The following is a 15,153-nucleotide window of genomic DNA, read 5'->3' on the forward strand; positions in this document are numbered from 1 at the left end:
TAAAAATAAAAATACTAGTGTGCATTTAGCAGGCTCAGATGGGGCTGATATCTGATTGCTAATATCAAACTTACATAATTTATTTTATGTTAGCTAGTCATAGCTATATATTTCTGTATAAGCATGTATCTAACCAAAAGCATGGTATCAGGTTTGCATCTTGACTGGTTTAAGTCACTGTAACTCCAAATACATGTACTAAAATGGCAATATCACATCACCTGATAATATGGCTTTTTCTTTTTCAAAAATTGTTCAAGATAAATTTTCTTGGTTTACCTCATAGGCATTCTTGATGTTCAGAGGTTGGCCTATAGCTGCCACATGGCCAACAATGCCTTTGTTCCACTCCAGGCGAATGCAGCTGTTGGAAGCTTCTTCCAGGGTAGAGCCTTCTGCCACATCAAACAGTTGGCTTACAAGAAACTTCTCATTAGAGCTGTCCTCACAGACCAAGAAGAGAGAATAGCGATCAGCTGCTATAAGCTCATGAATATGTAGGAAAATTTTATGGCACAGTGCTGTAACATCTAAGTGACTAGAAATATCTTTCACAAGTTCTAATAGTCTTGAGCACTGATCCCCTGCACTGGTCTCAATTCTTGGAGATTGCAGAGGCATCTGTTCCTTCTTTTCAGAGCCAGAGAGGAAGCTCACTGCTCCTACTGAGTCCTTGACAAAAATCGGCCTTAAGGGTCTGTCAAATTCAGAAGCAGAGATTTTCCTCACTGGGGCCCCAGGGTTGGTGGTCTCTGTACAGACAGGCTGGTGACAAGCACAGAATTCACTCTGGGACTTGGTTCCTTCCTTGAAGACTGGGATGGTGTGAACTCTCTCAGCAAACCATGCATTAACCATTTCTCTGTAAAACAAAAATAAAAACATAGTGAATGATGTAAGTTAAAAGTTCTCAGGAACTAATACATATTGGAAGAAGACACTGCAAAGATTGTAACTTTAGACCTTTTCATACAGTGAACATGAGTGCACCTTCAGTGTTCCCCTATATCAATGTTTTCATATTTTACGCAGCACTTAGCCTAGATTAAGCAGTAATGGCTTATGCGCTATAGAAAGGAAGCTGTTTCAGCCTAAAGGAAATAGCTGAACAAGGCAGAGGAAGACTCCTTACATTGTGGCTGTCAGTATATACATCAGAAGTTTACACTGTAATTTTGCACTTGAAAAGTTCTGGTCCATACCATTGCTAAGATTTGGATTTCTGTGTACAATAAATACATATTCGTATGAAGGCAAAACTTGCTGGTTTAATTCTGGTTTTCTAGACCATTCCTAACTTCTAAAAAGCCAATTTTGATCCTTAATTGTCTCTGTCAAATCACCTGCAGCCCCTGCTATTTTTATGTCACCTATACACTATTTTTTTATGTTAACTTCCTCTGCTCTCTCAGGGTTAATGAAAAATGCTGGTTTGACTCACAGCACAAAGTTTTGCCTGAAAACTATCAGGCAGGAATATTAATATTTCTAATTCAATCCCCCTCAAAATAATGAAAAGACAGGCTGTTCTCATGCATCTCTTTCTTTTCCTTGCAGATGAAACTCATGCCTCACTCAACCCAACATACTGAGTACCCACAAAATTACACTTTTGAAGAGTTTGCCATTGAACTTTAGTTTTTAACTAAACTCTATTATTTATTTCTCAAATTGACTTAGCACTAGAATGCCAACCCTAATAATATGCTTATCATAATAACTAAGTACAGCATATCTTGAATTATTCATAAGTACATACCATCAATAACATGAGTATACTTTTTTCCTACCACCATAATAGTTTCTTGTCAAAAATCTGTTGGGTTTTTTTGTTTGTTTGTTTGGGGGTTGTTTTTTGGACTTTTTTTTGTGGTGATGGTTTGTTTTTGTTTTCTTCAGTTTTGTTTGGTTGTTTAATAAAGGGCTTTTTATTTCATTTACTCAGTCAACGATTTGTCAGAGCATACGACCAACTCTCAGAAGAAATGTTTGTTTTCTGAATTACATAATATATGGGCCTATGAACAGCAAAAATCCTATTAAAAGTCTTATCATTTGGAGAACTTTATGGTGGTCATGTTTTAAATTTGGGATGTTTTTTATTTGCTCAGCTGACCACAGGAATTTCAAGAGTGAAGCTGGATGAAACCATGGAAATTAGTCAAGTTAGTCAGCTGCTGATCAGTTACATGCATCAATGTATGTTCAATATGAAAAGCACTGTACATAGGCTTTTTTCCTTACAGAACAGCTTCATCTATGTTGTAGAATGCAATAATAAAAGTATTTAACCATTAAATTCAAAGTAAAGTAATAAATTAAAATCTGAAGTCCATCAATATAATTTTATTAGCATGCAACCCACAACAGGAAACTTGCTTGTGTTCTCTTAGGAAGGTTTGAAAGAGTTGTTCAGATTTACAAGCATGTATCCTTTGGAGATCTCAACTGTAGGCAAACATGTTATGAAAAACTGAACTTATTTGAGAAATCATGTGAGGGTAAAAAGGAGCACCTGGGCAAAGGAAAGTCATGTTATTGCACCCATTCCACTTCAGTGCTAGCTACCTCGTAGTTTTTTCCCCTCAAGAAGTCTGACTGAGGTAAGTATCACTAAGTGTAGCACTACAAAACCAAATTCTACTCTTACTCACACAAGTGCAACTCCAAGTAAATGGATGACAGCCTATTCTTTATTTCGGCTTCTCTCTGCACACTGTGGTCCCGATCATGCAAAACCTTATGTACACAGTATCATTTATAGCCTCAGGGATCTTCAAGGCTGACTGGTCAGTGTGTTCACATAGGACATTTGTGGATCTTCCGATCAGTCCAAAACCACTGAATGAAAAGTTGGACACAATTAAGGTGGTGGGAGCTTTGCCCACCACAGAGCTAGGATTTCATCTCCTGTTTTCATATTTTCCATGAAGCTCCTGGAGCAGTGCTTGCTGTAGCAGTAATATACCTCAATCAGCATCTATTAAAAATTTTCCAGCAATCTAAAGCAAGTCTAATTACTGGAAACATGGTGCCAGAGAGCACAATGAATTCCACTGTTATTCTGGAAAGAGTTTTGTTTCATTGCTTAGCTACTTATTTTTAAAGGAAGCTCTGATTTTTAAGAATATTAATAAAATCTACCAATCATCCTTCCTTATTATAGTAGGAATACATATTTTTGTGGAGTTACCTCATCCAAACGTTCTGCACCATAAAAAAGCATAAAGAACAATTATATGTTATTTAACTTTGACTTTAACAAGATTACTTTACAGTACTTAAACAGGATAAATATTACATGTGGAGGCTGTGGCCATGTTATTACTGAAATATACAGTTTGCGTAGGGCAATATCACATTTGCAAAAGCTGTTTCTATGACAGTCAAAGTAAGAAGCTAGGATTTGATCAACTTTGGGATTTCCATTTATAAAGTGTGCAGAATCAAAATTTGTGATTAAAATGACCAAAAGTATAATTAAGAAAAATGAAAAGCTTAAAATGCAGAAGTTTATAAGTAAATACAGTACAACCCCTAAAATCAGTGCTGATACTTTTTGTCCTTTTATGTGCTATGTTTGCACCGTATGTGATTTCTTTTTGTTTTACCCTCCTCTCCTCAAGAAAAGCAATTACCTGGAGATCTTATCCTTTTCTACACAAAATTTAGCATAAAGGCTGCAGAAAAGAACCTGAAAATGGGAGCTGGGTGTGTTTGAAGCCTCAGACACCAGAAAGTAGATACAGAATAATTAATAGCTGTAAAAGGTTTGTGACTTGACCCAGTTCTATGAGTGTGTGTGCTGACTTGATTGTTTTCTCAACATCAGGGACTGGCATTAATGTACAACAAGATTTAAAAGTAAATGTAATAGCCTGATATTGATGGTGAGCATTCTTAAACTCCAAGTGACTAGGCATAGGAAGCTGAGTACTTTGTCTAGGCATGTCTGAAAATGCACATGGGTGAACCTGTACTATTGTGGAGTGACAGCTATTTGTAGAGCAATCTGAATGACTGTTTATTTACACATGAGGAAAGGAGAATATACAATGCTATCATTTAACCTAGTTCTCTTTTATGCTTAATTTACTATGGAAAATAAACATTCATTTCTCTGTTTTATGGAGGGTATTGAAGGATGTGGAACATAACTGTAAAATCATTTACATGGAAGTAATTACATTTCTTTCATAAGAACTGACTACTTGTTAGGTATCTGCACTATTTATGAAGCACTTTGACATTGAACAGAACTATATGTAGAGCTGCATAATTCTGAGCAACATATTCCTGTCCCCTTTAACTTCTCTTAGATGATAGTCCAATAACTTCCCAACACAGAGGGCAATTCTCAAAAAGCTCTGTAGGTTAACAACAACAAATCCTTAACTATACAGTTTAAAGCATGGTTTTCAACTTCCAAGCATTTAGGCATTTTTATTTGGGCAACAGGAAAGCCATTCAAATTCAGCAGGAATAAGAACAGTGTTCACTGACCTTTACTGAATGCCTCTTCTAACAAGGAAACTATTTAGCTCGCTTTACACACATGTGGGTAGAAAAACTAGCATTTCACATTGATGTATTCGAACTATTTAAAATCCATCAGATAAAGACTTGATATACATTTGCTTGTTGATACTCAATCCTATTAAACAATGCATGACAAGAAGAGTATTGTTACAAACACAACTACTTTCTCAGTACAGAATTAACTTGACAGATACATACCAGACACATACTGAACCACAAGTGAGGTTACTGGATATGAGTAACAAGTGCTATGTATGATTAATTAAGACATTATTTTTAAAAGACTGCAGGGAGAAACAAGCACATGGGACTATTCTATTCATATGTATAGTCCTCAGGCACTGAGATCATCGAGAGCCGATTGTAAGAACAAGACACTTGCTGTAGAATTAAGTTTAGAAATTGCAGGAGTGTATTAAACGGGAGCAGATACTGATCCACAGTGATCTACACAGATAGTTAAAACCAATGCAATGTATCCATCCCAGCACAGCAATTGCTGCATGTTGAGGTGTTGCATGTTGAGGCATCAGCATCCATTCCTGATGAGCTGCATGCATCCTGTACTGCACCATGAACCTTTACTGCAATGTGAGCTTCCACTAGAGAAAACTGTAATTTATCCCACAGTTCATAAACAGAAAGAGTTGCATATGAAGTAACCATTTTTTAGTCATTTCCATCGGCTAAGTCTAGTCTTTCCTGTATAAAACACCCTATAAAATTTCAAAGGAGCATGACAGTAGTGACTGCTGAATTTGGCTGGTGACCTCATCAGCACATTCCAAAACTGGAAAGGAATTTTTAAGAGATAGGGATCAGAATGAGATGAAAATCCAATGTCAAGTAAAACATTTAAAGAAAAAAAAATTGTGGGATCCTCCCCTCTATAACACTTGTATACATACACACTTGTATATATATGCACATTATCTGCACTCCATGAGAACTCAGAAACTTCAGAGGAATTAAGACTCTTCGGCCCTGACAGGTTAAGCACTGTACAGAATGCAGACCTGTCCCTAAAGCAGGAAGTTTTCAGTCTGAATAGGCAACAAAAACAGAAGGTCACTAGGTGAAAAAACTCAGGCACAAAGAAGCAACATGGTTTGAGCCAAGTCACACAGAACAGCACAAGTAGATCTGAAGTCCTCAGGTCTGCAACTTGATAAGAATCTTGCTTTATTTCCTCTGCTGTATGTATCAAGCCACGCTGACCTGCAAGTAATTATTATTCTAGTCATACACTGGGAATATTAAATAATTTATCATACCCACCATTTCTTCATTGTGATTATCCTGAAAACACACAGCATACTTTTGCAAAAAAAAAAAAAAAAAAAAAAAAACAAAAAACAAAACCAAACCAGTACAGATGCTTAAAAAGTAATAGATTATAATTATATTGCTCCCACATGTAACCATACTACATATGTAAGACCATAACAATGTGAACCCGTAGCAGGTACGTGGTGTCTTTGGAGAAAATGTGCAAAAACGATAAAAAAAGTAACAATGAGACACAGCAATGACAATACACTGCATCTTACTTATCTTGCACAAAGAATGCATAATAATTACTGTACCATAAAAGTAGTGAGTAATGAGTAGCTTTCAATGAAATAACAAATAATTCCCCATTTTCTCTGCTGCTCATAAGTTTTTTATATATACAATGTGCAACCTTTCAGCAGTTGTGGGGCCTGTTTGCTAATCGGTCATGCAAAACAGCAGCTACCGAAGACACGCTTCAGAAGACGGATTCAATCCAAACTTGCCTACTAGAAAACACTCACTTTCAAGTATCTGAATCCCTGTGGCCTAATCCTGTCAATGCTGAAATCAACAATATTTCAAGATCAGGTTCATAATTATTTTCTTAGTTGCTTTCCTTAAAATAACCACTAGATGCCTTCAAATTTCTTTCACGCATCTTGACATAGAAATTATTTAAAGCATTGGCAACAGCTCGAAAACTATTCAGTTTTAACAAATGAGTTTGAAAGTCAGTGTCACTTGAATATTATACTTGCCTTCCCATTTTCTTGTCAGTACATCCTATTCCACTATCAAGTTTTATGTGTTTTTGTCTCCCCTCTGGCCATGGAAACATTTAAATAAACTGTGTAAGGCCTCAATAGATGGGAATAGTAAACTGACTGTAAAAGAATTGTTTTCAAGTTAACTAGAGAAGTAGATTGACAAAGTCAATAGTTGGTTTTCCTTAAAACTTTTCCAATTGCAGTTACTAAAGATGCTATTGCTAACAGTGGCAGGCAAACAGTTTTTAAAGACAAAGTGTAACTTAAAAGTCTGTGCCAATTTTTTGCACAATGCAGTCAAATATATAAGCATACATTTAACTTTAAACATTTTAAGTGGCTTGACTGACTTCTGTTTGAATGCAGATCTAAATTAATAACTCGAATTCTTGATTCAAACCATGCTCATGAAAGAGTGAAATACAACTTTTTAAAACTAGGAAACAATGTAAATCTTGTCTGAATGCTCGTAGTATGTTTTTAAAATAGGAGGCAAAGGTTCCTTTATTATTTGAAGCAAAAGTATTTGAAATGGAGGACTACTACTAACAGGCTATTCTTGATTATTTTCAAGTTTTCTTTAACAACCAAACTGGAAGTTTAGCTTTTCACAAAAAAACTTTCCTCCATATAAGGGACTTTCTACTCACACTATACAGACAAACAGAATAAATTATTGGGGATTGAAGGTCAAATTCTAAAACATGACCTTTATTTCTCCTCCTATTTTTTAGCTTCTTGGTCCAAGCTCAAAAGAATGAAAAATAACTATGTACCTAATGTTTTTGTTGTGGAAAGCAATAGGACAATGCTGATGGTTTTGGTGAAAGATGGATTAAAAGTTAAATTCACACCTGCCTTGAGACCTCATTTAAGTCAGGCACCACTTCAGTTCCATTTAAATTGCTAAAACAGGGGTCCAGTAGGACTTAAGTGGTGCAGAGGCTTTAGGATGGCTCTCAGTGCTGGGTTGAATTCAACATAATGCACAAATAAATGGGAAAATATATATCTTTTACTAAACAAATATATTTTGTGGCTATATTTTCAGTGCCAGAGCTAATACAAAGTTACAGCCATTGAGTTATTCACAAGGGCCACTTGAGCTGGCCTTCCTTTACGGCACTTCGTGAATAGCTGGGTTTGCATTTCATGCTCCCCCGCCTTCTTTTTTTTTTTTTTTTTTACTTTTGATTGTGTTCAAGTAAATTATATAAATGTATAAATGAGAAAGCATTCCATGTAATTGTATGTATACTTCTTTGCCAGTAAGGGAGAGACTTGTATTCTGACATTTTATTAATTATATTTATTCATGACAAAAGCAAAATGCTTCCTCTTTAATGGTGAAAATGAAAATAGGTGGTAGCATATTAGCTCAAGAATGTAGTATTATCTAAAATTGCTTTGTTTGTAATTCTTGAGTCTCATATTGCTACATAACTGAGCTTTACCAGTCAAATAGGCATGAACACAGGCTACGATACACTTTTTATTTGATCTGAAGACATCACAGGTGGTGTATCACGCACATCCTTGTGTAGAGAGCTAGCACCATGTCCACATATTATGAAAGTCTCACTTCAGCCTCAAAATTAGACTCATCAGTATTTTAATTCTGTATATGTGGTCTTGGTCCTAATCCTGTACAAAGAAATGAATTTCCTCCTCATGTAGTGGTTCATGAACAGATGCCCAACACAAAACTTTCATGAGCTTCTACAACTTAGAAATATAAGATAGGTATCAAAACTTTCTCATCACCCACAGCTACAATGTATGCCTCAGCTCCACTCATCTTCCTAGTTGCCAGAAATTCGACCCTGTCTTCTAAAGTGTTCCTAGTAAGAGAAAAAAAAAATGAAATATCAAAAGCTGTTGGCATTATCAAAAGTACTATATTATGAATACAAAGTTACCCTGGCATTACAGAAGGCAAAAGGACATATTAACAAAGTAGTTCACCCCATGTTATTCTGTATCTGTTCTCTAAGGTTTACCAGTAGTACTTTAATTCATGTATTGTGCATGCACATTTGTTTATTACCTAGGGCAAACATTACATAGTGAAAGCACATTCTCCTTGTACTTGCTCAGTACTATCTGCTGCCTAGTGTATCTTCACACCAAAAATTCTGTGTAGGAGTTCAGCTTTTGGGAAATTAAAGATGTAAATTGCTAGTAAGCTAGTAAGTGATTTTTTATCATTTCTCAAATGACAGTTTCTTAAGTCTATAGTAATTGGTTTAGAGAGTGTTTCCAAAATAATCCAGCACACTACTAGCTTTATTTCCAAAAATACTTAATCACATTTATAACTTCATGAATGTGAGTAACATTCTTTACCTTCTTGAGTGCTTTTTGATCTGGAGTTCAAAATATTCTGGAAGAATCTTAATACTTGCGGTTATCAAGAAAGGCATAGAGACACCTTATTTGTAAGTGGTACAATTGTGGAGATTGTTAAAACAACAAGAAAACTTTCCAAGATTTCATAGAAATCAATTTTCTTCTGTACTTCATTCTTGGAAAAGCTCTGTAAGCATCTAATAAAACCAACTAAGTGGGAGAAAATATTCTGATCCCTGCATTAACACCACTACTTCCTGTGGTTTTCAAGCCATGGTTGAAAGAATCAGTGGTCTGCAGTCTTCTTGTACATTCTTTGCTCAGGGTAACTTAGAAAAGCAAGAACCCTTTCAGCATGTCCAAACAATTTGCATAGGATTCTGTGCCTCTGCTAGAAAACTGTTAGTGGTCCTTCAATCACAGAAGTTTAAAACCCACTGTCTACCTACTAAGGACATGCTAGGGATGAATATGGCTCATACCTGCCTATTTTTAGGATTGTTATTTGTATGTCAGCAATATCTCTTGAAAAAAAAAACACAGGACAAAGCGCATTTCAATGCAGAAAATCTTCAATAGCTCCATCTTTGAAAATGTGAATTTTCATACACTTACTCCAAAAATTAATTTTCTTTCAATTAGAAAAAAACTTAAGCACATGTATATTACCAAACAAAACAATAACAATGCATATGATATATATTTACAAGATTGAACTTCAAATAGGTGGCTCAAAACGAAAGAACTTTTTAAAATGCCCTTTAGACATGGAGATTAGAAGGCAAATATCCTAAATAATTTAGTACTCTACACAGCACATTACGAAACTGGTTGTCCACCTGCCAACATTAAGAAAATAAACCCAAACAACTGTACTTGTGTTTTTCCAAAGTAATAATTGATATATTCAAGTTGTGCAATCTCAGAATTTCAGCAAAGTACAATTTTCCAGTAAATGCCACTTCTGGAATCCTAAATTAAGCACTATGAAGTACCATGCTGTTAAGGACATTTCTTTTTCCAAATACAAACCCACCTTAATTCATTTGTATATAATTTCCCAACCCTGCTAATAAGCCAAGATGTATTTATAATGAAATAATCTTACTTCCAGTGAAAGTCATACAAGACCTAGATTAACAATTTGTATCTATCATGATATTCATACATTTAGGAAACCAAACAAAAACTACAACTGCAGTTGCCACTTATTGAGAGAACTTTTACTTTGTCTATTTTGGCAGTCTGCTGCTTTTGATCTCAAAGATCACTAACAGAGAATCACTCCTGTATTTTTAAGAGTAGGGACAAACAAGATGTTAGAAATGCAGAAGTATTCCATAAGGGTTAAAAACAAGTATTATGTTTGAACACAACAATGGATGGATTGTTTTTCTGAAAGAAACATAAAAAGATAAAACTTCAAGAAAACCAAAAGAATGTTGATTCAGCCATAAATGCTGCACAACTTTGTCACAAAAAAAAATCATGCCTTAATAGTGTCTAGTTAGAACAACTATATTCGTAGCAGCAGCTACAAAGAGCCTTATAACAGTTGGGTAAACATAAAACACAATCTAAAGGAAGAATCATTTTACTTCAAAATGTTTCTGCTTTCCAGGAAGCCAGACCATGATAGCCAATTCTAGAACTTTGGAAGAGGAAAAAAATAGCAAGAGGAGCTGGGGAAAAAGAAGGAATAAAATAAATAGCTAAAATTTAGTAGGAGCTAGGTATTTAGAAATGCTGGAACCCCGAAGCGTGCAGTACCAAACTCTCCAGCCAGGTTTGTCAACCAGCACACACTATCACTTAGTCAACCAAATTTAGCTGGTCACCAGCATGTGCTGGTGACATACTTCCTCTTTGCTTTTCTGCACTTTGATCATACTGTAATAATACCAAATGAATTACAGCTATTGATATATTACCACTGTATTTCACTTGTACACCTGCAACAAAATAAAGTAATAACTGATTCTGTTGCTTCCTACTCAAGGGATCAGTTTATTCTACTCAAAGGAGGGAGCAATGTAATGCTATTTTCCTGGATTCTATGCTTGTAGGATTGTAGCCATACGTTGTACAGGTGGAAGTCAGTCACCACAGGTATACTGCAGAACATGTCAATGCACTTAGATACCAAAGACTTGAGGAAGGCACTGACATGTCCCACCTGTAAATGCTATCAAACTCAAGGCATTGCAGGATCAAAATTCAAGCATATGCTTTTCTTCTACAACACATTTTAGGGGAGAGGAGGAAAGCAGAAACCAATTTGTCAAGTAGACAACCTGCAGCCCTTCTCCCAAAGAATTCAGAATATGGATTTTTCTACTTGCTGTCAAGTTAAGAACAATAGCTAACACAAGCTAATTGTGAAGGAAAATAAATGTTTTCTTTTGAAGTATCACCTTGACAGAAAATACAATTTTTATCTAAACCATTAGAACTGATACTAATATCACTGACCTATGCAAAATGGAACAAGAGGTTCCATTTAGAATAGAACTATTCAAAGACTATATGACATGATCTGACCCTTACACTAAAAAAAAAATCAAAAACCCCAAAACCCACACAAAACCAACAAAACAAATCTGCAGCACAAGAGCACCCAAAGCATTTCTTTTATAAGTATTATTTAGACAATTAAAACATTTTTGTGGGAATTACCAAAAGAACTACTGTATAAAACTCTATGGGAATTAATTAGTTGCAGAGAAAAAAAAAATTAATACCTGTCATAAACTTGCTAACTTAGGCTCTGATTCAAAGTTCATTACTATCAGTGGAAAGGGCTTGTATTACTCTGTAGCAAACAGTTACGCTAGTCATCTTTTCCTATTCCTGCGTACAAACATTTGAGAAACAGAGACAGAAACTATCCATTTGCAATTGTTCCTTGCAGTATGAAGTAGAATATGCCTCTGTGCTCTGACAGGTACCAAATTAACTCTCCTTTTAGTCTATTGCTTTTAGCACCCATGAGGATTTTGGCATATTATGAAGCAAAATAAAAACCGAGAAGCAATAAATTAAGACTAGAAAACAGCTGAAACTAGTTCAAAAAACTCTGCTTTACTTGACAGAGTAAATACAATGCCAAGTAACAAAACATTAACAGTGTAGTCTTTGTTCACGGTATTGCCGTTGTAGAAAGATTCCACTAAAACAAAGCACAGCATTAAATGTTTGGGCTTTTAACATGAAATGTTAACATTTAATATTAAATGTTTTCATATTCTAAACACTACAGTATATAACATTAAACCTTTTGTAAAGTACATCAATTCCTTCAAACTGCTCAGCTTTACAGCATTTAGTGGATAAAATCTAGTTATAGTTTTCTATTTATATCATAAGGACAAAAAAAATCCAAAACCCACCCCAAACCATTCCATGCAAGACAGCAGATAAGAGACTTTTGAGACAAACGCAATGTTTCATCACTTGAAAAACATCCTAGAACTATGGCCAAGCAAAAACTCAAAGTCAACAGTTTTCCTGGAGAATTGAGAGCATCGCTATCATGGAGACATGCCCAAACTGTATTTGTGACCACTGCTTGTTTCAGACCCACACAAACACCAAACTGTGTCTCAGTATTAAAAAAAAAAAAAAGAAAAAAAAAGAAAAACAAAAAAAACACAACAAAAAACAAAAACAAACAAAAAGACTAGCCAAACCTCTCTACGGGTCCGTGGGGAAACAAATCTGACAAAGCACGTACTATTAATTAGCATTCCTATTTGTTCAATGCTACTTCCAGTTTCCAAAAGAAGTGTTACCGGCTGAACTAATAAAATGCGAGTTCTCAAAGCTGCTAACACTCTGTTTCCTGGGCAAACAAGCTATCCTTCAACTACACACTATGCCCTACTGTTCTGGAGAAGATCAAGGTTAACTACTTACATTTATGCATCCAACACCTATGCACAGCCTTTGAAAACCACTAACATTAAAATACATTTTAAACGGCATCTTTATTACTTCTGTTAAACGAACCTAAGAAAGAGAGAAGACTGCATGACAGATGGTCACAAGAAAGCAAGTGATCCCTGAAGCTTTCAAGCTTGCCGCGAGTCAATTATTAATGGGGATTTCTCTTCTTACCACCCCATCCCATGCAGAAAGAAGCAGCAAAACTCCACTCTGAGTGCATCCAGCCAGTCTTGCTATGTGATCTGGGACAGCAGAAAACCAGCATAGGTGAGCAGATGATGGCAGCGGCTCAGAAGCAGAAGAGCAGAGCAGAGAGGAGAGAAGCGTGTGCGAGGAACCAGCCAGAGGACTTACTAACCCGAGCTCTCAGCTAAGATGTACCGTGGGGGCTGCAGACCGCCGGTGCTCTGCATCCCCACTGCTTTGTTTATCGGAAAATATTCAAAATGGAAACCTCAGCGCTGAATAAAAGCATACCTACTTTACAACTTTAACTAGTTGTGGAGTCTATCCGCGCATCAGCTCCACTTCTAAAAATAGCGGAATTTACTCGATTTCAACTTTAAGTCCCACTGCCGAAGTGTGAGAACGGTTAGCAAATACCTCGCCTTATCTCCAAAAGGCAACATGTCAAGCCAGGAGAGAAAAGCCCAGTTGAGCTCTCCAGGTCTTTCCATTAGGTTCTTTGCGAGAACCAGCACTGAGGGCAGGCGCGGCGCAGTCCCTCCCCCCTCCTTAAACCCTCCCGCCCAGCTGCGACCAACAGCTCCGCCTGCGCCGCGCTACCCCCTGCCGGGGAGCCTCTACCCCTAATTGCAGACTGCCTTTCTGTCCCTACGGGGAGCCTCTGCCCCTACTGAGAGGCTGCCCCTGGTGGGGGCTCTGCCCCTGCAGGGGAGACTGTCCTTGTGCCCCTTGCCCGCGCGTCCAGGGCCAGCGATCCCCCGTTTGCTGCCCTTCCCCAGGACTGCAGGCTCTCCAATGCTCCCCGTACGGCACTAGCGGCCGCGCACGGCTCGTCAGCTCCCGAGGCGATAACACCCCGCCCCCTCCTCCCGACGGCTGTCGAGCTGTCAAGAAAGGTGACAAGCCCCCGGGGCGACTGAGCTCTAGAAGAGCAGCGCTTTGTTCAGAGATTACTCAGCAGTGACACAGAGAGGAGATGTTATCTGAGGCTTTGACATACTTCTGTTTAGTTGGCGGGGCAGAGAAATATGTATTGCTTGCTACTAGCAAAAAGCTGGCTATGACTGTTTTAAACCACGGAGACAGCAAAATAAACCAATCGAACCCCGGGCAGGGGACGTTCCGGACCCCCGAGGGCCGGACTGGGGCTGGCACTGCTCTCAGCACCACGGCGGCCCGGCCCGGGAGCCCGCGGCATGTGCCCGGCGGCGGCTGGAGTTGCTGCTCGCTTTCAGTTTTTACTCTTTTGATGAGGGGGGGAGGGGAAAATCGCTTTTTCCCCTCTTTATTTTCTTTGTAGACAGCTAAGGTTAATGGAAGAGCGACCTTTTGCTGGGAAAAAAGGGTCTGCCTTTATCCACTGCCGTTCCGGTCTTACCTCGTAGCTTTCCTAACAAAGTAAGAGCGGGTAAAGTCGCCGTGATCGTCCAGCCACGCTTCCACCGCTTCCTGCTGCTGCCGGGGGGAGCAGATGCTCTCCATGCTCAGCGCCGCCTCCCTGCAGCCTCCTGCCGCTGCTGCGGCTGCTGTGATCGATGTCCCCAGTCTCAGCCTTACTCCTGCTGCCGATGCCGCCGGCCCGAGACGGCCGGCGCCCCAGCTCCACTCCCAGGTGTGCTGCCGGCAGGAAGCCCGGTGTCCCGCCCCAGCGCCGAGCCAGCAGCACCACCTCAGCGTATCTCCTGCCTGTCCGCGTGTACCCCAGAGGACGCCAGGCTCCGGATGGAGCTCCACCTCCGCCGCGGCCCCGCAGCGCCCCGGGGGTCTGCCGCACCCCGGCCCCGCCCCGCCTGCCCCGGCTGTGCCCAGCACGGGGGCGAGAGAGGGCAGCCAGGAGGGAGGCTGAGGAAGGTGGTGGGTGCGCGGCCCGCGGCTCTCGTGCGCCGAAGCCGACAGGGAGCGGTTGGTCCAGGCGGTACCCACGGGGCTGGGGAAAAAAAGCGATGAAGAAGTAAATTGTTCTCCCGTAGTCTGGCAAAGGGATTTTATTTTTTCTCTCCCATCCCCATTTCACAGTAATTTTATTTTCAGCCTGCTTCAAAAAAGTGGGAAATTGGATGTCGCTATGGAGTATTTCACTGTTGGGTGTCAA

The 15,153-nt window shown here is 38.7% G+C and overlaps 1 protein-coding gene across 3 annotated transcripts in view; it reads right to left on the bottom strand.

Annotated features, from left to right (window-relative positions):
• PDE5A (phosphodiesterase 5A) overlaps nt 1-14,731 on the bottom strand; it is a 69,956-nt gene extending 55,225 nt beyond the window's left edge. Inside the window, exons 1-2 of one of the 3 annotated variants that reach the window (XM_005144124.4) lie at nt 14,440-14,731; nt 280-862 (exon numbers count right to left, since the gene is read on the bottom strand). In XM_005144124.4, the coding sequence (XP_005144181.3) occupies nt 280-862; nt 14,440-14,543 (687 nt within the window). In that variant the 5' untranslated portion in view covers nt 14,544-14,731. Of the gene's footprint in view, nt 1-279; nt 863-13,356; nt 13,569-14,439 lie in introns of those variants that run through there. The other 2 variants (XM_031044729.2, XM_031044730.2) reach the window with 2 other exon arrangements.
• Nucleotides 14,732-15,153: the final 422 nt, after the last annotated feature.

Source organism: Melopsittacus undulatus, chromosome 5 (assembly GCF_012275295.1).
Source record: "Melopsittacus undulatus isolate bMelUnd1 chromosome 5, bMelUnd1.mat.Z, whole genome shotgun sequence".
In the NCBI taxonomy this organism is placed as follows: domain Eukaryota; kingdom Metazoa; phylum Chordata; class Aves; order Psittaciformes; family Psittaculidae; genus Melopsittacus; species Melopsittacus undulatus.